Consider the following 22,398-nt stretch of genomic DNA (forward strand, 5'->3'; position numbering starts at 1 on the left):
TTACACCACTTCAGGCCAGAGTCAAGTTGCCCCATTTATTAAAAGGAGAGCCCCTTTAGCGTGTCTGCTTCCGGCTGCCAGCAGAGGGGAGGGGAGGAGAGAGAAGGATGTAAGGGTGAAGGGGGGGAGAAGGAAAGGAGATGAGAAAGTGAACAGAGGAGGAAGCCCAGTGTGGCCTCACTTCCTTCTCCTTACCCCCAAACTACATGCATAACTAATATAAAAACATAAAGTAGAACTTGAAAGTTTCATCACAAAATTTAGAAAAACTGGTCCATTTGATGTCAAATGCTCACAGAATTAAAACTAAAGTAGATAGTTAAATACATTATTAAATAATTTGAAAAGCAGATCTTTCTCCTTCTATTTCTCTTTGTGTCCTACTATTTCACAAGTCCACGCTGGCAGTAAATACTGTATTTCGGTTTGTTCTGTCTGCTGCTACAGACTTTGGATGTTGTGATGCCCCCAGTAAAGAGCGTTCTGGAGCAGAGGGTAGCAGATGTGGGTTCTAGCCCTTCTCGGCCCTTTCTGGGCTGTGTGTCCTCTGGCACACCATGAACTGCTCTGGGCCTATTTCTTCTTCAGTGAAATGAGGTAGGAGACAAAGTTATCTCCAATGTCCCTTCCAGACCTAAGACTGTGGACCCTATGAGGAAGACAATGCCCTATCTAAGCTTGAAGTCTTTGTCTCTCTTGGTTTTCAGTGCCTGAAACGTAACAGGCCCTCAAGAAATACTTTACATCAAAGCCTCTGCAAAATTGGTAAAACTCCTTGGCATCTTTTGCACACTGTGTGATGTCAGTTCTAGGGACCGGAACTGTTGTAAACAAGAAAAAAGAAGGTTCGTTAAGACAAATCATAATTAAAACTTGAATGATGCGCTCCCTTGTTAAAAACTATTTTGGTGCCTGCCATGTACAAATTGATCAACGTCCTCAAGAAAATACAGAGATCTGAATGAGGTGCCTGGTGGAGACAACACCTTAAGAGATTTTTGGAAGCTGTAATAAAGGTCCAGTTCTAGGAAGGAGGCTGAAGAAGCTCACTGGTGGCAGAGACTCCTGTCCGGCTTGGCCCTGTGTGAATGCGAGGCTGCGGTCGCTATATGAGGGATCGGCTGCCGTCCAACAAGCTGGGGAATGAGAAATGCCTTGGACTAAAGCAGGGAAGAACTTCCCTTGCTTCTGGGGCTATGGCTGAGTTAGAGTGGACACGAGCTGGCACCTGGCATGTGAAGCAGAATGGTGCCAGGCAGGATGACGCTGATTAGGAACTCAGGAGCAGGGTTTCGGTCCTTCGCACCTAAGAATAGCACTTGGAGTAACACGTATTCTTTTTTTCTCCCCCAAAGATCAGGAACAAAACAAGGATGCCTACTCTTGCCACGTTTATTCAGCATAGTTTTGGAAGTCCTAGCCACAGCAATGAGAGAAGAAAAAGAAATAAAAGGAATCCAAATAGGAAAAGAAGAAATAAAACTGTCACTGAGTGCAGATGACATGATGCTACAGACAGAAAATCCTAAAGACGCCACCAGACAACTACTAAAGCTCATCAGTGAATTTGGTCAAGTTGCTGGACACAAAACTAATATACGGAAATCTGTTACATTTCCACACACTAACAGGTAATTCTGTCTTTTATATGCTCTTTCCCCAAACCTCAAGTTAAGCCTGAACCCAGGTGTGCTAAGGGGATGTATTTCTGGAGAAGCAGCCACGAGAGCGCGGGACCCTCCTCCGCTGAGCCCAGGGGAAGGTGTCAGTGGCTGATCCATCATCGCCTAAGGCCACAGAGTAAAGGAAGTTAAAAGATTTTTTTCTAGAGCACATGTGAAAACTCTCAGAGGGGGAAGATGCTGAAGGAGGCAAATTTTAAGCAAGTCAACTAGATATAAAAATACCAAGTAAAACCTCAAAGTTCAATCACACGATGGTGAGAACTAGAAGACTTGGATTATTCTTAAACCTGGAAGATTGCTTTCTTCACCAAATAGGTAATGAATACCTACTATGTGAAAGTCAACCACCATGTTATACGAAGGACAAAGATAAATAAGACACTGCACACTGGAACAGGTAAAACTATGCACGCACATTTCGCTTACGAAGCCCCTCTGCCTGAATGCAGAGCACGGAAGTTCATTTCATCAAATCAGCAACACAAAGTAGTTGGAAAATACAACGAGAAAGTCAAGAGTTAAGGGAACAGCGGAGTGAAAAAGCAAACCTGGGGTTTCGGCACTGCATGTCAGAAATATTAACACCTGGAAAACAAATCTCCCATCGGGCCTTCACTCCATTTGACAACTGAGAGTGAAGTCAAAAAGAACCCCCCAGGGATTATTACCTTTGATAAACAATCACCCCAGTGCGCACTCAGGTTCAAATTCACTCAGCTTCCAAAACATAACCCACGGTATGTGATATGCCTCAGGGTTTTACTAGTTTTATTTCTCGACAAATATACTTGTGGTTTTTTTGCGGCACGTGGGCCTCTCACTGTTGTGGCCTCTCCCATTGCGAAGCACAGGCTCCGGACGCACAGGCTCAGCGGCCATGGCTCACGGGCCCAGCCGCTCCGCGGCACATGGGATCCTCCCGGACCAGGGCACGAACCCGTGTCCCCTGCATCGGCAGGCGGACTCTCAACCACTGCGCCACCAGGGAAGCCCCTTATACTTGTTTTTAACCTTCATACTATGTAGGGTGTTTACTAGACCATGCTTGCACTCATGAGGGATTATCAGTCTGTTACTTTTTGGAAATGAAAACCAGGAGAAAAGTTTTAACAATTTTAGTAAAAGGGTTTGTTTTTCTTAATCAAACCTTCACGAGGTCATATCTGAACACCTTGGGAAGGCTGAACATTGACTATGTCAGGTAAATAAGCAGGTGCCTGTTAACTGTCCTTGTGTGTAACTGTTCCTATGGTTGCACCAAAGAGTCATCACACAAGGGAACCGAGTTAATCAAAGCCCTGCCATGGTCGGGCGTCCCCGGGGGCCCTGATCTTCGCAGGAAAGCTGCTGCTGCAGGACCGGGCCACTCGGTTACAGCACGTGGCAGACGGTCTGATGTCGTAAAGACATAACGTTGAGCACAGACCCACTGAGAGGTTAAATCGTAATTTATACAATTACACAGAATCAAAACCTCTGACTTATGTAGTTGTTGAAAGAACAATACTTGCAATAACAACAAAAATTCTTATTTTGAATTTTTTACAATTACTATTTCTTATAATCCATGAAAGGCAATAGGTGTTCTAGTCAACTTTCTGGATTATGGCAATTCTATTTGCTGTCTAGTCAAGAACTTCTGAAGGGATCATAAGGCATTTTAATCATGTAACCTAGAGAAGCTGGAAAACTCAGACACTGATTTTGTTTTTCCAACCAAATCCCAGTTAGTGGAATACATGAAACAGAAGTATGACTTGAAACGCCAATTGCATCACGGGCAAGGCACAGCATTTAGAGATTTTTTAAACAGTCCCTCCCTGACCAGTAGTCAAAAGGTGACACAAGCACATTTAGGGGACGGAGTGCCATAAACTCCCTTCTCTCTGGCCCCTTGGGAGCATCTCTGGGTGGCATCCAGAAGTGCTTTTTGGAGTGAACGCCACCGTTTCTCCGATTCCGGCAGGATCTGAATGGTACTCAGTCATGGAGCCCATCAACCAGCAGGCCTCTGGACACAGCCAAACCTGACGGAGGGGGTGGGACAGGCTTTTAAGGTTTTACTGCTGCACTTGAGTAGCTTTCAGATTTGCCCCAATCTGGATGCAAGGGTCTCTCCAGCGTGGCTGAGTCACTGGCATTTCCCTGGAGTTCCAGGCCCACGTGGGGTCGCCTGGGGTTCAGAAGCACTGAGTCTCGCTCACTACTACAACGGCAACGTGCGGGGCTCAGGAGAGAGCGCCCAGGTCCCCGCACACAGAGAAACAGGGTGGAACCTTGTGAGAAACACCCGGTCCACCTTCCGTCTCTTTTGCAGTTATGCTCAAGCCTCCTCCACCGGTGAGGTTTCGTACGGAGAACAAACCAAACTACGCCCAAAAATGGCTTAAGATGTTCCTATGTGCAGCTGCACACCTATATTGGGAAATATGGACTCGAACTTCAAATCCTGACTTATTTTCCTAAAACCATATCAGACTAGATATGAATGAAACATTTCTAACTGGATGGTCATCAGGAAATTCATCATACTCTAATCAGACTCAGATGAGTCCAGGAACCCAGAAGTAATGGGATTGAAATAAACGTGAAATAAACATGGTAAGCACTGCTTCCACTGCTGCTGTGAAGGGGGTACTTTTATTTTCTCTTTTAAAATTCATGTTCAAGAAATAAACAGCAACGATGATGACAAACTGGCCATAGGAAGTAGCCTGCATTTTCTAATGGTCCAGTAAAAATGACAAGAAAGGAACAGCAGTATTAGCGATTATGCTGGCCTATGTGACAATCCGGTAGCTGCAAACGTTGCCCAAACGTGTATATCAAATTACTTATTGTTAAGACCCTTTCTTGTATTTTACTCATAGTTAGATCTTTTTTCTTTTTTTAATTAATTAATTAATTTTATTTATTTTTGGCTGCGTTGGGTCTTCATTGCCGTGCGCGGGCTTTCTCTAAGTTGAGGCGAGTAGGGGCTACTCTTTGTTGTGGTGTGCGGGCTTCTCTCATTGCGGGGGCTTCTCTCATTGCGGTGGCTTCTCTTGTTGCGGTGTACGGGCTCTAGGCTCAAGGGCTTCAGTAGTTGTGGCACGCGGGTTTCAGTAGTTGTGGCTCGTGGGATCTAGGGCGCAGGCTCAGTAGTTGTGGCACACGGGCTTAGTTGCTCCGTGGCATGTGGGATCTTCCCGGACCAGGGCTTGAACCCGTGTCCCCTGCATTGGCAGGCGGATTCTTAACCACTGTGCCACCAGGAAAGTCCTGCAAGATCTTTTTATATTTTAGATAATCAAGACTAAGAGTCTGAAAAAAAATTACTGAGGAAAAACATCTCTCAAATGGAAAAACACCGAATGCCGCAATGATCTAAGCCTATTGCTAGAGGGAAATTCGAAAACTCCAGGACAATCGGTAAGGTCCTCCCATCAGAACACCGGGGGCGGGAATTGCAGACTTAATCAGTGTCCAGTCACTGCTCTCAGAAAGCAACTGCTTCTTGTGTCTTGCTTTTCAGGGTCCTGGCTTTCTACCGCTGTAGCACTGCTGGGCAAGGGGAAATGCTACCTTGTGCTTTCAAAAGAAAAGAGAACTATAATGAAGGCATAAAATAAGCCACAGGGGAACAACAGCTAGGCATAGAGAGTTCATTAAAATAAAATGCCTTTTTTGATGCCTTATTCAATGCAACAAACGTTATGCCTGTTATTGTCTCCTGCATCCTGTTCGTAATTCAAACCCCACGTGTTGGGGGCAGGGGTCGTGGAGGCCATCCTGCTTCTTCGTTCAGAGCTTGGTGCCTCTTCTCTCCGGGATCTTAGAGCAGGAAGGGGTATGAGAAGCCACTGGGTCTGAGATTACACCCAGGAGCTGCTGGTTACCAGAGATGCACCTGTGCTTTCTGCTGGAATCCCAACAGCAGAGCACACATCATCACGAGGTTGACAATGACCACTTTAAAACATTCTTTTTCTGCTTATTTAAAATCTGACTTCCTGTAACTTCTTCCTAAGTTTTACTTCCTATACGTTAAAAAATGTTATGACGTTCAATGACAACCCTTCCAAGTAACTGGAAGTAGCTATCCTGTCTCCTCCTAACCTTTTTTCCATCTTCAACACATTCTTTCTCGAATCATTTCGCATGGGAAGGTTTCAAACTACTCACCATCCTGTAATTCTCTGCTGAATAAGCTTAAGTCGGAGTTCACTACTATTATCGTTGTTAAACTGGTACCATTTATCAAGAATCTGCTACATCCCAGAGAGTGTACATCAGTTATCTGCTTTCATCTTCCCAACAATGCCTTATTTCACCCCTATTTTCCTGGTGAGGAAAATGAGGTTCAGAAGATTCAAGAAGTTCCTTGAAATCACTCCCCAGTCTGGCGGCTCTGGAGCATGTGTACCACGTGTGAATTACACAAATGGGACCTCCCAGCAGTGGAACGGGGACTACTCACTGCCTTCCACAAACTAGACACTACACTCCCTGGAAGCAGCCTGTGATTTCCAGAACATTCCTGACAGCCACACTGCACTGCTGGTTCCTGCTGGGTTTGTAATCACCTGAAACCCAAAGTTGAGTTTCACCCGAACTGTTACTAAGTCTGCCTGGCCCTTCCTCCAAACCTATTTCTGTCTTGCACTTGATCTTTAAAAACAGAGAGAAGTTTTACCTCCCCTCCTGCTAAATGTTATCTTGCTACTTTGCTTCAGTGTCCACACCATCCATTTAAGAAACCTGGGTTCTGACACATGGGCTGTTCCTTGCTTCTAAAGCCCTTATCACTTAAAAAAGTTGTCGAGCTGTTTTTGCGTGTGTGCTGTGCCTTCACCCAAGATTCAGTTAACAGCTCAGTTTTGAGGAGAGTAAAGGCTGAAGGACACCTTCTCTAGGACAATGTTTTTCAACCTCTGTTTACCTGCTAGACCCCGTGTACCTCGCCAGCAAAGCTTTACTTTTCATAGTTTGTATCTAAAAGCAGAGGCATTTTGTTTTTGTTTTGTTTTGGTTTTTTTTTGGTGCGTTGGGTCTTCGTTGCTGCGTGCGGGTTTTCTCTAGTTGCAGCAAGCAGGGGCTACTCTTCGTTGCGGTGTGCGGGCTTCTCATTGCAGTGGCTTCTCTGGTTGTGGAGCACGGGCCCTAGGCGCACGGGCTTCAGTAGTTGCGGCACGCGGGCTCAACAGTTGTGGCTCGTGGGCTCTAGAGCGCAGGCTCAGTAGTTGTGGCGCACGGGCTTAGTTGCTCCACAGCATGTGGGATCTTCCCGGCCCAGGGATTGAACCCGTGTCCCCTGCATTGGCAGGCGGATTCTTAACCACTGCGCCACCAGGGAAGTCCAGCATTTTGAATCTGCTTTTTCAACTAGCATCTCATTGCCACCTTGAGAACCACGTCACCGATTCACGACCCATTTTTCTTATCCAGCTAGTAGGTGACAGACAAACCCACTTCACTTCAGCATCTCCATGTTTCTCCATCTTCTCCATGGCTGTCAGGATGTCAGTAGCGGCCACACCTTCTTCTGCTGTGACACTGAGAATATTCTGCTGACAAGGATTTGTGTGTCCCAGAAAAAAAGTTACTCTTAAGAATCTGTCCAATTCATAAAAATACCTTATTATAAAAGAAAATAGCTGACCAACATTGCCATGCCACTCACAGTCTTCACAGTGACGTTAAAAGTAACACTGAATGGTACCCAGAGTTAATTACAAACCAAAAATGCTGTACTGAAAAACACAGATTAGCTGGAATGAATCTGCAGCACGGGATATAAAATAAATTTAGCAAAAGGATCAGCATGACGTGCACTGGGGTCAGCCCTGAGGCATTTATTCTCCCTACAGGAAACACTATCAACTTTCTTCTAGACTGTTCTTTAGAAAACTCTGGTAGTCGTGACCAGAGGACTGCCAGGGAACCCTATTTATCCCATTACATAAATACAATTGGTAGAAAGACTTGCCTCCAAGTTAAGGAAAAAAGCTCCTCTTGACTTCGATGAATTTTTCCGGAAGGGAGATCCACACTGGAAAAATGCAACCTCGCTAAAGGTTACAGAAGTGCTTTAAGCTTCACAGTAAAACCCAGGTAAAAGTAGATTATTGGATCTTCTCATTTCCAGAATAAACATCTAAATCAATAATTGAACACCTTGGGCTAAGAAATTAGCCAAAATCAGAGCCAGCGAAATGCAAGAAATGGACCTGTGCACTGCAAACCTTAGAACGCATATTTTATTCCCTGTAGTAACCCACTAATATTTGTCAGGTTATAGGAGAACAAAAATTCTCTAAATTAATATATGGTAGACTGAATCTCTTTTGATCTAAGAGTTTATCTAAAACTTTTTTTCTACGTCCCTGCAATCTGTAATCATTTGATAACCCACCCCCACCCTAAATGACGTTATCAACGTGAAATGGATTTGAATCTTCTGTTCCAAGAAAAGCACTGGTGCATGAGTGCATTATGCAAACTATAAGGAATGAAACGGGGGCTGTAGGCAGAGAAAGAGGAGACAAATGAACGTGCACCATGCGGGATCAGGCTGCTGGCTTGCTGCTGGCTGTGTCTTGAGAAAAGAGAAACGGAAATGCATGACCACACACAGATGTACGCTGGCTGCGGAGCCAGCAGACTCTCAGCACCCTGGGCAGAAGAGGGGACCATTGGAGGCATGTGGTGGGCGGGGCTGGCACAGAGGGATGTGCGATGCCCATGCAGGACCAAGGGCAAGGGGATGGAGGCGGGAGAGTAGCTCTCTGAATGAAAATATTCAATCTGAAATGGAATCAACTTGCAGAAAGAGCAAGCTGCTTGCTCCCTCCCAGCTGGGGGAAAAAGACGCGGTCGGTGGTGGACAGGGCAGACCTGGTTTTCCCACCAGAGTTCACGCCCGGCCTGTGTCCCCGTGATACCTGGGAGCTCAACAACCATCCACTGCCGCCACTCTCAACAGCCTGTGTCACTCTCACTTGTTAACTTGGTCTGGCCAAACATCTCTGACAAGAGTCACTCACCTGCCCCTTCTCTCAGAAGAATTTTTGTTTTCTTTACAAAGAAACACAGAGGAGCACACCCCTTTACACTCGAGCTGCAATGCCCACCACCACGTGCATTTTAAAAACTACCCATTCTCCAAGCAAGAAAAGGACATTCACAGTTCAAATCATCCTACCGCTCCTGTATACAGAAATCTCCAAGTTTCTACCAATTAACAACTTGGCCGTAAGTTACGCAAACAGAAAAGGTAAAATTCATTTCAATGTTAGCTCATAGTCAGGATATTAAAGAACACTTGATTTTTAAGGCCTCCAAAATGTCTTTCCTACCATGGAAAGTATTAGAGATTTCTTCTTCTTCTTCTTTTTTTTTTTTATTTAAAGACCACATTTTTCTCTCGATTGTAACATTTTGGGGACTTTATAAGTATTTTCAGTAATTTGATCCTCTGTGAGAGACTTCGGAAATAATTTTGTCTGAGTAATTTTCCAGAGTTCTGGAAAAACAAAGAGGCATCTTGTATGCTTTACAGCAATATTTCCCAGCTCTCAATATCTGGGACCAAAAAAAGTTTTAAAATATACATTTACCTCTACATCGCAGGTATATTCTGATCCATCCAGAAGTATCACTTTGCACTGCATGCTTTTTGGCTTTTTGACAATCTTTAATGGAGATCGAGAGAGTTTGCTGCTAGATGATTTCTGGGAAAGTTTATCGTCTTCAAATTGCTGATATTCGGGCTGTTTGGCAGGTCCGGCGCCAAACTCCTGGTCCTTGTCAGTGACCTGCGAAGAGCAAACAATGGACAGTTTTCACTGCAAGACAGGAAATAAATATTGCATTGCTCAGGCAATAACAGCGCACTTTAGAAACAGGCTTTCCTATTTCCTAAAGGATGAGGGATGTCTGAATTAGGATATTAGGAATGGATATACATATACAAATACTTAGAACGCTAACAGTTACACTTAAGTAACTCCTGCAGTTTAAAAGTACCCACAGGGCCTTATTTCAGTTTGACTCAAGGATTTACATTAGCAGTGCTAAGCTCTTAGCAAATGCCACCAAGGTTCCACTAAGCAAAGGAGGGTACAAAAGTGGGCTCCTGACTTTCTAAAAGGCATCGGCTTCCACAGACACAGTGAGAGGACTTCTGGTTACTGGAGGGGAAAGGGTGGTAGAAGGACAGATTAGGAGTTTGGGATTAACGAAGATACACTACTATACATAAAACAGATAAACAAGGACCTACTGCACGGCACAGGGAACTATATTATCTATAGCAACCTATAATGGAAAAGAATCGGAAAAGGAATATGTATATATATGTATAAGTGAATCACTTTGCTGTACACCTGAAACTAACACAGCATTTATACTTCAATTGGGGGAAAAGAAAGGCACTGGGTAGTATAAGCCTTAAAAACAAATAAAGCATCTAAGATTTAACCTAATGTATTCTGCTTCTTTCATTCACTGGATCCTCCTTTATTCCATGACCCATAACTGTCCCATAAACACACCAGGTATCTTATAAATTGTAAGGCGTGCATAGATTCAAGTATTAATCTTCTCAGTAATTTCACAACTGTTAAAATATTTGATTTAGCTCTAACTCAATTCAATGAAGCCAGCAGCACTGAAATTCACTACAAAGTAATCCCTTAAGTCTGCTTCCCCCTTCACTGTAATGAGCTAGTATAAGAACAGATCAAACCTGTCCAAAAGCTTTAATCTGCTTTCAAATCACAACAGTCCAGTCCAAGCTAGACTCAGAACTGCAGAGGACATCCTATGAACAATAAAGTCCTCCCCTCAGTCAGTCCCCTTGGCAGTCTCCCTGTGCACTCCCCTCCAACAACTCTTTTTCTGCCCTTTTTCTATGTATTAAATGACCGTCAACGCACATTCAACCCAAGGGCCAGACCACAGCTTCCATGCTTCCATGGTCTGCAAATACACTCTGAAAGTCCAAAGGAAGGTATGTTTTGAAACTCAGTTTGGGCCCCTTACATAAGCACGAAATTTCCTCTCTCATGAATATACCACCAGCCTGGTGGCTAAAGTTCATGGGCTGGAGAGTAAGACCATATTGAGAGTTGCAGCTTTCTCAAGGTCACCAAACTAGTCAACTGGAATTCAGATCCAGCCAAAGCCCACACTTTAATCATCACAAGATACCAAAGCACACTTCATTCTACCTCGAACATAACTGGGCACCCGGCGTGAATGAGAGAATCTGAGAGTGGAAGAATCTTAGAAAATTATCTTTTCTGATCTCTTCGTTCTGTAAATGAGTAAGCTGAGGTCCAGAGGACTCGGAAGAGTTCTGAGACAACTGAGATAACCAGGGGGGAGGCAGGGCTAAAGTCTCGTGACTCTGCCGCCAGTCACCTTTCCCTCCAGTGGCTTCGAGTCACTCCTCTTTAGTTTCAAACGTCTGACTACAGAAAGTCAATCCATTTATTAAATACACATGTCTAATCGTGCCTGGGTATGGAAACTCTTCCTTCTCTCCGATTTCCCCCACTTTCACGTTTATTTCATTTCAGAGTTAGGAAAGAAGAGAGAAAAATCCAGTCTAGTAACTTTAAATTTCTGAAGATCTGAAAATTAATAAACAAAACACTACCACCATCACGTCTCCACAAAAAGAAAAGATAAAGGAAAACCATGATGACAGCACCTGTTCCTTTGATTCTGTTTGACAGGTTGAAGGATAACCCCCAGCTCCCTGCACAAAATGTCTGAGATCAGACAGAGCATCTATTTACAGAGCATGAAAATAAACATTACTCTTTATACCATTTAAATACCAAAATAAACATTACTCTTTATACCATTTAAATACCATTACTCTTTATACCATTTAAAAACTTAAATACCATGGGAAAAGAAATAAAATAATCAGGCTGTAAACACACAGTAGTTTAAGGCTATACCAATGTGTTGTGTTTTCCAAAGACATGCCACTTCCTTCATGTCTCTTAACATCTTCTAGAATTTCTGGCTTGACACAAATACTTCCAACCCGTAAGAGGTCAACCATGTGTAGGGACTCCCAGATTTCCTTAACCCATGAGTCGGGACCCTAAAACATGCTGATTCCTGGTTTGAAGTTTCAAGCCAAAGAAATTTAAACACGGATTCATTCAAGGCCCAGGTATAAATCGTGCTTTATATTTTGTAGGAAAGCTTTTAAAAGGAATAATCACATATCCACGACAACTTAAACATGTTTAGGTAACAGAGTTGAAAATAGACATGTCCACGGGAGATGGAAAGAGGCACGAACACCCACTGTAAGTAGCTGGCAACTTTAGGGTCAGAGTGGCCCCAGGGAAAAATCACAAGAGCTCTGAACCCAAGGCTTAAATAAACAACCGGGCGCATAATTAGAGCCGCCAGAGCAGTGTCTAGCCTCCCCGTAAACCCAGACAAAAACCACTGACCTGCAGTCCAGATTTCAGTGTGAGTTCAAATGCTTTCATCAAAGGAAGGCGTCACCAAGCAAGGCTGTGGAATGTCATTCACTGAAAGCCTTAAAATAGCCTAACTTTCCATCTGCCCAGGACCAGAAGGGGCCAAGCAGATGACCCCTGGTGGTTCCCTCTAGTGCTAAGAGGCCAAGGTCAGAGCAGAGCCTGGAAAAGCTCAGCAAACATTCTTTCATGGGTTTTGGGGGGGGATGCTCGCAAGTGCGGGGTGGTCCAGGCTCACCTCCTTCCTCACGGGTGTGCTGTGCGCTGCCGCCTCCTCCAACTGCTCCAGTGCCTGGGGCTGCTCTTCACTGCCTGGCTCAGCTCCTGGCTGCGCCCCCAGCTGTGCCCCCGCGTGACCCTCCTGGGGCTCGGCCTCCGGCTCCGGCTTCGATTCCAAGTCTGATCCCGATTCGGTTGTCATGGTCGATTGTTCTGCAAGCAGAAAACGGGAAGGGCCCATCACTTGGTGCCGTGACCTCCCCCAGGCAGGCAAGAAAGGCGGCAGGTTACAGTGAACGGCTGAAGGAAACCAGCACAGGAAAGATGGAGAAACGCTAAGAACCAAACACGATCCCACCACACATACCTAACAACAGCCTTGTCCAATTCACCACAAGGACGGGTGCCCGTCGACGTCTCAAAAGGAACATTTAGTAGTAAATGCTAATTTGGAACGATCACAGGCTTTATCCCTATTAGATTTTTGCCACAGATGACCGTGAAATGACATTACCGTCATAATAATTACCTAACTTAGATACGTTTAATTTCAGAAAAATGAATTTTCTGAATCAGCTGGAGATACATTTTAATCTCTGGCAACGATGATCTAGTAATGGAAGCGGATGCTCTTTCTCATTCCCTTTCCCCTTCCCAGGGGCCCTGCTCTGCCCTTCCACACCCGTGAATCCATCCATTCTTCTGCGAACAAACACTCTCCCCCTCTGTGATTTTCCTGTAAATGTTATTCCCTTTTCTTCTTAAATTTATTTATTTTTGGCTGCATTGGGTCTTCGTTGCTGCACGCGGCTTTCTCTACGGGGGCTATTCTTCGCCGCGGTGCGCAGGCTTCTCATTGCGGTGGCTTCTCTTGTTGCGGAGCATGGGCTCTAGGCGTGTGGGTTTCAGTAGCTGTGGCTCGCAGGCTCTAGAGCACAGGCTCAGTAGTTGTGGCGCACGGGCTTAGTTGCTCTGCGGCACGTGGGATCTTCCCTGACCAGGGCTTGAACCCGTGTCCCCTGCATTGGCAGGTGGATTCTTAACCACGGCGCCACCAGGGAAGTCCCTGTTATTCCCTTTTGAACGAGTAACCACAGTACATCAGCGGCTTCTTTGGTGTTGAGGAACCTGTCCCGCACCGGACCACCCCTGGCCACGGCGGAGGGAAGCTGGGTAGCATCACCTCTCCCGTTCATCACAAGTTCACTCTCAAAGGCTTCTTCCTGGTTCCCTCCTATTTCCCGTGAGTGTTGAAGAAGTTTGTCCATCTCATATCCCATCAGGAACTCAAACAACAGATCCTGACATAGAATAATCTGCTCTTACATCCTAAAAAGGGTGCCCTAAAATATAACTGCCATCTCCTTATAACTTACTTGTCAAGACATAAGCATTTTGTGCCTCAGTTTCCACATCTGCCAAATGACATGTGATCTCATGTGAACATCATCACATCTAAAGAACCTATTTCTTTCTTTCTTTTTTTTTTTTTTTTTTTGCGGTATGCGGGCCTCTCACTGTTGTGGCCTCTCCCGTTGTGGAGCACAGGCTCCGGACGCGCAGGCTCAGCGGCCATGGCTCACGGGCCCAGCCGCTCCGCGGCATGTGGGATCTTCCCGGACCGGGGCACGAACCCGTGTGCCCTGCATTGGCAGGCGGACTCCCAACCACTGCGCCACCAGGGAAGCCCAAGAACCTATTTCTTGCTGTTACCTCTTCCTACTACTAATAGACATACCGCTATAATTAAAGCCATTTTTTGCTCTAAGCAGCAAGAGAGCTGCTATACCAGTGGTCACCATGTCATTTTAAGTAATTTCTCATCTTAGCTATGTGGTAAATATCTCAAAAATGAATATCTCAGATAATCGCATAATTTCCCTTCCTAATTCTAATTTTATGGTAAAAATACCATGAGCAAAGGGCTAGTGTAATACTTTAAGCAAATGATACACCCGTTAGTATGAGTAGAATTTTTATGAAAAATAAAACTCCATAGTAAAATTACCAGTTAGTTCCTATTTTCACAATACACATTGGAAGATGCTTAATAATTTGAAGAGGGAAACATTACAAATACCAATCTATCTTATAAACTAAATGTGGTATCTGTGCTTTCTGTTTAAGGTTACTTTTTACAATCACCAGCTATTCTGTCTGTTGAATAAAAGACCTGTCAACCTGGCATGTGCTCAGTTACCCAATGTAAATGTAAATATCAAGTCCAAATGCAAAGTCAGATAGGGATCTACATAAAACTAAAACATTTTCTCTTTCCTTCTTACATTTTACATTTTCAAGCAAATCTTGAAGGCAAATATGATATTCGCATTTCTATGCTTATACCGCGAAGTGTCAAGTCTACAGAAAAAACAGTGGAGGGGGAGGCAGAGGTGGTGATTGTGTAATTCAAAGCCTATGGTTGAATTTTACCATTTAGGAGGGGGAGGATTAATTTTAATAATCAGTTCAACTCACCCAACCCTTACTGAGTACCAAATATAAGTCAAGCACTGCTCCTGGTTTAGAGGCAGAGATAAATATGTTGTAACTCCCTACACCCTACCTACCTTCAAGGAGCCCAGAGTCTGTGGCTGAAATAGACTCTCTCCAGAATCTATTTTTTCCATCTTTCCTTTAGTAATCAAATTTTCCGTTTCAGCTGGCACGCCTCCACCCAGGTGGAGACCACAGTGAGTTGGGGCCGTGTGATTAAGTCTGGACCCATGATACAATGGAGAAAATGTATTCAATATTTAGGTCATCTTCATAAAAAGAAAGCCACTTGCCCTAGATTTCCCTTTCCCATTGTCTGGAAAATACTGACTGATGTCATCACTACAGACCTGATCATGGAAGCCCCAAGTTGAGGAAGATGCCAGAGCCGCCCCCCTCAGCCGGGGTCCCGGGATGACCTCATGGAGGGCAGCCCACCTGCTGTGGATGGTCACACAAGGCAGAATCCTTCTGTCTTGTTTGCACCTCAGTAAACCAGCCAACACCGAATCTAATACACATTCCACAGATTAAAATTCTACCCAAACCCAGATTTGAGTGGCTCCCATCTTACTAAAACAAAGTAGCCTTCTCTTGATCTCACATCCACTCGCAGCTACCACCATATTTCCCTGCTCTCTACCCATAACTTCTCAAAAGTCTTGTCGACCCTGTCTCAGTTCCTCACTTCTTCTTTCTCTGCCACCACTCCAGCCTGATTCCTTCGGGGCTGCTCTTGTGGCCACTACAGAGGATAATCCACTCTTGCCTGTCCTTGTCTCACCTGACCTCATAGCAGCCCCAACTCAGGTGATGAGACTTTACTTGTCAACATGATTCAGAACACCCCACACTCTCCTGCTTTCCTCCTATCTCTCTGGCGACTCCTCTGCATTCACTGTTACAGGTTACTCCTTGTCCAACCTCTAAATGTGGGAATGTCCCAGAAAACTCACTCCTAGGCCCTCTTCTCTTCTCTATATTTTTTTTCCCAGAGCTTTAAATACTTCCCACATGCCAACGGCTCGCATATTCACATCTCTGGTCCAAACCTCTGTCCTGAGCTTTCAGACTAGTGTCCAGCTGTGCACGGGACGCTCCTCACTGACACCTCACAGGCACCTGCTGATTTCTCTCCCCTCCTCAATTTCCCCACCTCAGTAAGTGGCAATGCCACTCCTTCCAGCCAGAATTGCAGAACTCACCCCTGACATTTTCCTTTCCCTTGTCTTCCTTATTAATATACAACAGAAAGTTCTGCATCCTTCAATAACTCCCTTTTCACTGCCTCGATTCCTATCCACCTCTATTCTATTGACCTTCATAAAACATAAATCCAGCCACGTCACTCACCACAGAAAATCCTTTAATAACTTCCCAATGTGCTTGAAGTTAACACCAAAACTCTTAATTCCCATGGCCTTCATGGCTAAGCCGAGGCCTCAACACCCTGTCGACACCCAGCGGCATGCCCATCCGGCCATCCACCTGAGATCCAGCCACGTGGTCTCCTTCCAGTGTGTAAACCACATCAGGGCTTTGTTCTGCTTCAGGGTTTTCCGGACACGCTGTTCTGTTTGCTGAGAACATTTTTTCCTCTGCGCCTGACTCCTCATTCCTCAAGTGTTGGCTGAGAGAGGCTTTCCCTCGTTGCACAGTTATCCTAATTGTGCCTCACTGTTTCCTTCCCATAATGCATCAAATTTTATTATTACTCAGCCATCTCTCAACCTCCTCCCCATATACTCAAGGGGGGAAATCATGTTTGTTTATATCTGAAAACTAGAACATAGTGGGTATTTCAATAATAATTTAATGAATGACTAAGTAAAATCAACCCCATTTATTACATAACTATGCATTTAAAAGTGTAATAACTCTTCCTCATAGTTTTTAACCACTGTAAGATCTCTCTTAAGTGGGTGGGTAAAGAGTAGATATTTCTACTCTTTAGAAATAGAAAACGGAACTCAGTTACAACTTTCAAAATCAAATCTCTCAAGGTAACAGACACTATTGTTCTGTTCACAGTCTAATGCTTTTATCAGTAGTTGTAAAGGGCTTCCAGAAACACAAAAAAGAAAATGTTCAGGTGGTTTAGAGAATCTCTATAAAAGAGTAACCTAAGAGCCACTAGGTCATGAATTTACAAAGTAAAACATAAATGACTATTAGAAAAAGCAAATTTTAAGAAGATGCTTAGTTTTTCCTAGACAGGACAGTTCTAGCATATAAATCATATTATTGAAGAAATTTGAATACCTTCAATATTTTCTATCTTCTATAAATATCCTACTTAGGGTTCTCTGTTGTTATTATCTGTGTTTCAGCAGATAATGGCTGTAACTTAGTAATTAGATGTCAAAAGTGTCACAGAAGCAGAAAACCAGAATCATATCTCAAAATTAAAAAATTACTTTAAAATCTATGTATAATCTTTATAGATACAATACAAGAAAATAATCAGCAGCAAGTAAGTTGCCATGTATGGTCTTGGGTGACTAATTTTTTTTTACTCTCCCACTTCCCCTTCCATAAAACAAGGGGTTCGGACTAGAAATCAGTGATGACTAAGTGAGGTGGGGGTAGGGGACGGGCTGGGGGTGGTGCAGGGGGCAGTGAAAGGCCGGAAACTTGAGATCTTCTTTCTGGTTAAGCTGACAAACCTGTTGCCTCTTTCACCATCTTCTCCCAATTTCCTTACTACTTTTTAAACCTAAGGACTTTTTACACAAAAGTCGTTGTGGTATTATACATCTCACATCAGTGCACTCTAAACTTGAAAATGTGGTTAAATACGTGTTAAAATAAAAATCTTTCTAAACATGACATTAGCCCCAGGATTCACTATATATGAAATAGAAGAGCAAAATCAGTAAAGGAATAATCCCAGTTTTGACTTTCACTATGAAACCATTCAGTACCTGGCTTTTGTCTTTAATTCTATAAATCGTCCCGAAGGCAGGGAGCCAGCTCTACAAACGCTGAATAAAAATGCAAAATGGACGTAGCCCAGGAACCACCTATCAACTACTTAAACAGTAAAATAACCTACCATTATTTTCTACCTATGAATACACCGTATAAAACCTTACCTGTCACACATCACATAAATCACAGAACCTCAAACCTCAAATAAAATCCTATGCCCTTGTCAAATATTTCCCAGGTATATCATTTCCCCCAGCACTATATGCATAATACAAGGAATAAAAATCATTGCTGTTTTTTTGACTAATTGTAATAAAATAAAACTTCCCTTGATGTTGAGAGAGAGTAAAGTAAGAAACCTTAAAAATGTAAGGCTTTTAAATTCTGGAATCTCACTAGAATCAATATTTAATTCCACATATCTGAAAGGGCATACGTTTACCTATGAGTAAACAATATCGACAGCCTCAATCGGTAAATTCAATTTCAAAACATTTTTTTTTAATAATCTTCCTCCCTACCCACAGGCCAATATAAGCAAGCAATAAACTGATTTTTCAATGGCACACGATGAAAATCATAAGCATCTAAATACAGTCCTTACTTTAACTCATTACTTTAATAATTCTATAGTGTACACCTCCAATCTTATACCCAAATGCCAAAACATTTTTTAAAATGAGATTTTCATATTTACATTGTTTTGGGTTTTGTTTTTTTTTTCTAAGATACTCATTCCCTGCTTTCTTGGATGACCCTTGCCACTTGAAATTGCATATTTTCCTTTCCGACTCACTACAGATGACTATTTTCCAATGTTCCCTTCTCTTCTGATAGGTTCACTCTGGACTACCTATAACTGTCAGTCATTTGTTACTGGAAGTAACACCATCACCTGCAATCACAAACGGAACGTGACACAAAATGCTTATGCTTAGCTTTGGCTTAAACTGTGCCCTTTCTTTATATTAAACTTACCTTGTTAATTGTGTTTTGCTTCAGCTTAGGAAGGTCTGGAATCCCAGGAACTCCAAACCCTAAAAGCTGGCGTAAGGACATTTACTACGTGTACTGGGATAATGGCGAGAGGAGTCCTTTATCTTTTCAAGAAACATAAATTGTATTTCATTATGCCTCTCCTCAGGGATGTATTTATTAAATGACTACCAAAAGAAATGGTAGTCAGCTTAAAAGGCGGCATTGTGCAGGTGTGAATGAAATCATGCCCAATTCCCAATTCATTTCACCTATAAAAAATGGTCATTGGCATGCGTTTCAGGCTTTGTTCCTTTTCAGCTCTAATTTTTTACTCTGCAGAAGAAAAAAGTCAGTTTATTCTCATCTTTTCCACTTTTAGAAGTAGCATCTCTAAATTTAACATCTCCTAAAAAAATGACTGCTAAATTAGCTTCTGCATTCAAATTTACGTATCTACCTCTCTTGCAGATAAGAGAATTCAGTGACACAGGAAAATTCTATTAAAAGACACAGACCTAGGACTTTAGTGCAGGAAAATGCTCCATAAAAATCTCTGTCCTTTACATATCAAACAGGATTCCTACAGAATAACAAAGCACTTCATAAAGAAAAACCCTTCACACCAGTCACCTGCCTAGAGGACTGTAAGACTAACAGACGATTCTTTTTAAAAAAAAACACAAGCTGTTTTCCCCCCTTTTGTATTTCAAACATAAATGTACAGAAGAGAGGCTAGTAGACCTTTATATACTCAGCGTAAGTGTTTGTGACTCCTGGATACCATCCACTGATCCACCCAAACCACCAACGTCAAGCAAGTAAAAAGACAGTAATATCCCCTGACCCCTCTACCGGATTCTATCTGCATTAAACAAAAGCCCCAGTATCACCCATTAAACACACACACACACACACACACACACACACACCACACACTCACCCCAAACAACTGCTCCTGACCTTGCCTTCTACCCTCCTACAACCCCCACTTCCACCCCTCCAGGATGGCCCTACTTCTCTCCTCTTCCTCACAGCCATACTTCTGGAAGGAATTTCCTCCCTGTGCTGTCACCACGCCCTCCCTCCCACTCACCGTTCAGAGTATTCCCCATTATTCTAGTAAATCTTACTAAGGTTACCGGCCACCTCCCTATACGGCAATAAATCCATGTGACGTCCCTTCCCATCTCTGACTTCTCCGTGTTTCTGACACACTCTTGATGTTCCTCCTCCTTCTGCCTCACTTCCATTTGCTCTTCACACCCACCTTCTCATCCTGTTTCTAAACTCTGCAGGTCTTTAGAATCAGAGCTCCTTCACTCAGTTTCAAATACAACGGCACATCCAAGATACAGGTTCCTCACTCTGACCTCTCTGAGCTTCAGATCCACAGATATGACTCCACTGCTCTCCTCGCTTCCTTGGGTGTTTCAGAGGCACCTGACACTGAACACTTCTCCATCCAAAGCACTGACCCCCACCCCCGCCCCCACCCTCCCAGCCCCCCATCTGCTCCACTTCTGTCTTCTCCATGTCAGTAGGTGTCCATCTGTCCAAGCACAGGCCAACAATTAAATCTGAGTTTCTGCCTCTGATAACAGAGCTCTTTCTTCCACGCAAGTTCTGCGCTTCGGTAATAGCAATAAAACCTACTCTTAACCTCCTGTTCTTATTTCAGAAGTAGACAGCTTTTCAAAATCACTGTCTTATGTGATCATCCATAATTCACGATGCTGATACGCTACCTTATTCTTTTATTCAATGTAAATCAAACATGAGTAAATTTAAACTTCTGTAACATTATATTTTGTTTTACACACTATTTTCACTACTACTTACTTTTCTTTATGCACTTATCTTTACTACTTAATCTATCTATATCTATATATAAATATAAAACATCACAATTCTAGTTTCTAATCTAGTGCAAGCCCTTGAGATTCTATAGCAGGCTGCCAGCTAGTTTCTGGAAAACAAACAAAATGATCATTGTTGCTTCTAGAGAAAATACGAATGGTACCTACCCTGCTTCTAGAGTCTCAACAATTATTAACTTTCCACTGATGGTGGCTTTAAGCCTCAAATGGATGTCTAGATTTTTACCAGCTCCGACTTTAAAAGCGTTGTTTGTGGAGGGCCTCAAATAGACAAGACGCCATCAACATACGTTTCAAGTTATAACTGTCCGACTCCATTGTTTAAAATTTTCAAGAATTCAATGGCTAAAATTAGGAGAGAAAAGGAGATGATGTGTTTCTTCTGTACTGCTGGCCAATTCTATCTCTGGCGAAGAACTTATTAGCAAAAATATATCTTTGGCACCTTAATGCAGGAGCATATTTCTCTATTACCCAGCATCTGACTCTGCATCTGTGAGAAATGAGGTGTGAACCAGAGAGAGTGAATAAATTAAAACAGAGTCAGACCCTGTGTCGTCGTCCACCACCGACAAGAGCTGCCTGGCTCTTTCTGAAATGGGTCTCTCTCCCCCAGAACCATTCATTTTCAAAATAGGGGCAAGGTTATGGCCAAAACCCCCAACCTTTGCACCTTAGTGAGGGGCAGCATCCCCTCTGGTATCTGGGGGTACCTGGTTGAGAAGCCAGGGTTCAGGCTTCTCTAGAGGCTAGGGTTGAGGACAGCTGGGACAAAAAGGGCTTGTCTCAAACAACCCGAGAACAAAACCTGTGCTCTGATCGCCTGTTTATCCAGGAAAATGCTTACAACCAGATGTTGAAAAAATGAACGAACGAACGAACGAACGGTATGTGTTTCTGGGCCTCGTGAATACAAGGCTGGTCTTCCTTTCACCTAAGTGCCCCGAACATTCAGATGAGCAACAGAATGCGGATCTGGCGGATTCATTTTCTCAAACTGCACGCATGTCTCAAGGCTTTTATCTCTGTGGTTAGCTCCTAATGGCAAGCTTCATGCAGGCACCAGAGGGAATAGTCACCAGAGGGACACGTGGTGAGAATGAGAAGGGAAACCAAGGGGAAAGTAGATGCTGTTAAGGACCCGGAAGGTAAGCTGCCTGTAAATATTTGTATCTTGCCTTTTAAAGGAGCCTGGGTGGTAGGGATTTGAAGACTCACAGGGCACAGATAATGTTTGATCGAATCAATAAAGACATAAGGAGAAAAAAAGGCATTTCCAGTGCTGAGAAAAGGAAATCAAACATATGGGAAAATTCCCGGCAAGCCACTATTGTTTCCATTTAATACTTACAAGATCATATAAAGTAACCATTACTGTCAGCCCCGTGGTCATTAAATACAGGCAGACCTCACTGTATTGCTTCACTTTGTTGGGCTTTGTAGAAAATGTGTTTTTTACAAATTGAATGTTTGTGGCAACTGCGCATCAAGCAAGTCTGTCGGCACCATTTTTCCAACAGCAACTGTTCACTTCGTGTCTCTGTGTCACATTTTGGTAATTCTCACCGTATTTCAGACTTTTTCATCATTATTATATTTGTAGGGTGATCTGCTGAAAGCAGCCCTTTACCCCGTTTCCTGCTTGCCCATTTCTATTCCCTTCTAACCTTGAAAGAACCTAATTAACCTGTTGATTCTTTTCCTAGATAAAAAGATGAA

The 22,398-nt window shown here is 43.3% G+C and overlaps 1 protein-coding gene across 17 annotated transcripts in view; it reads right to left on the bottom strand.

Annotated features, from left to right (window-relative positions):
* Window positions 1-22,398, bottom strand: part of EPB41L3 (erythrocyte membrane protein band 4.1 like 3) — a 212,365-nt gene that overhangs the window by 74,247 nt on the left and 115,720 nt on the right. For 15 of the 17 annotated variants that reach the window (XM_079943276.1, XM_079943278.1, XM_079943269.1 and 12 more), the window contains 2 exons: window positions 12,417-12,610; window positions 9,284-9,481 (listed from right to left, as the gene is read on the bottom strand). In XM_079943276.1, the coding sequence (XP_079799402.1) occupies window positions 9,284-9,481; window positions 12,417-12,610 (392 nt within the window). Of the gene's footprint in view, window positions 1-9,283; window positions 9,482-12,416; window positions 12,611-12,764; window positions 12,788-20,826; window positions 22,353-22,398 lie in introns of those variants that run through there. The other 2 variants (XM_079943280.1, XM_079943277.1) reach the window with 2 other exon arrangements.

The sequence above is a fragment of the Stenella coeruleoalba genome (assembly GCF_951394435.1).
Source record: "Stenella coeruleoalba genome assembly, chromosome: 14".
NCBI lineage: Eukaryota > Metazoa > Chordata > Mammalia > Artiodactyla > Delphinidae > Stenella > Stenella coeruleoalba.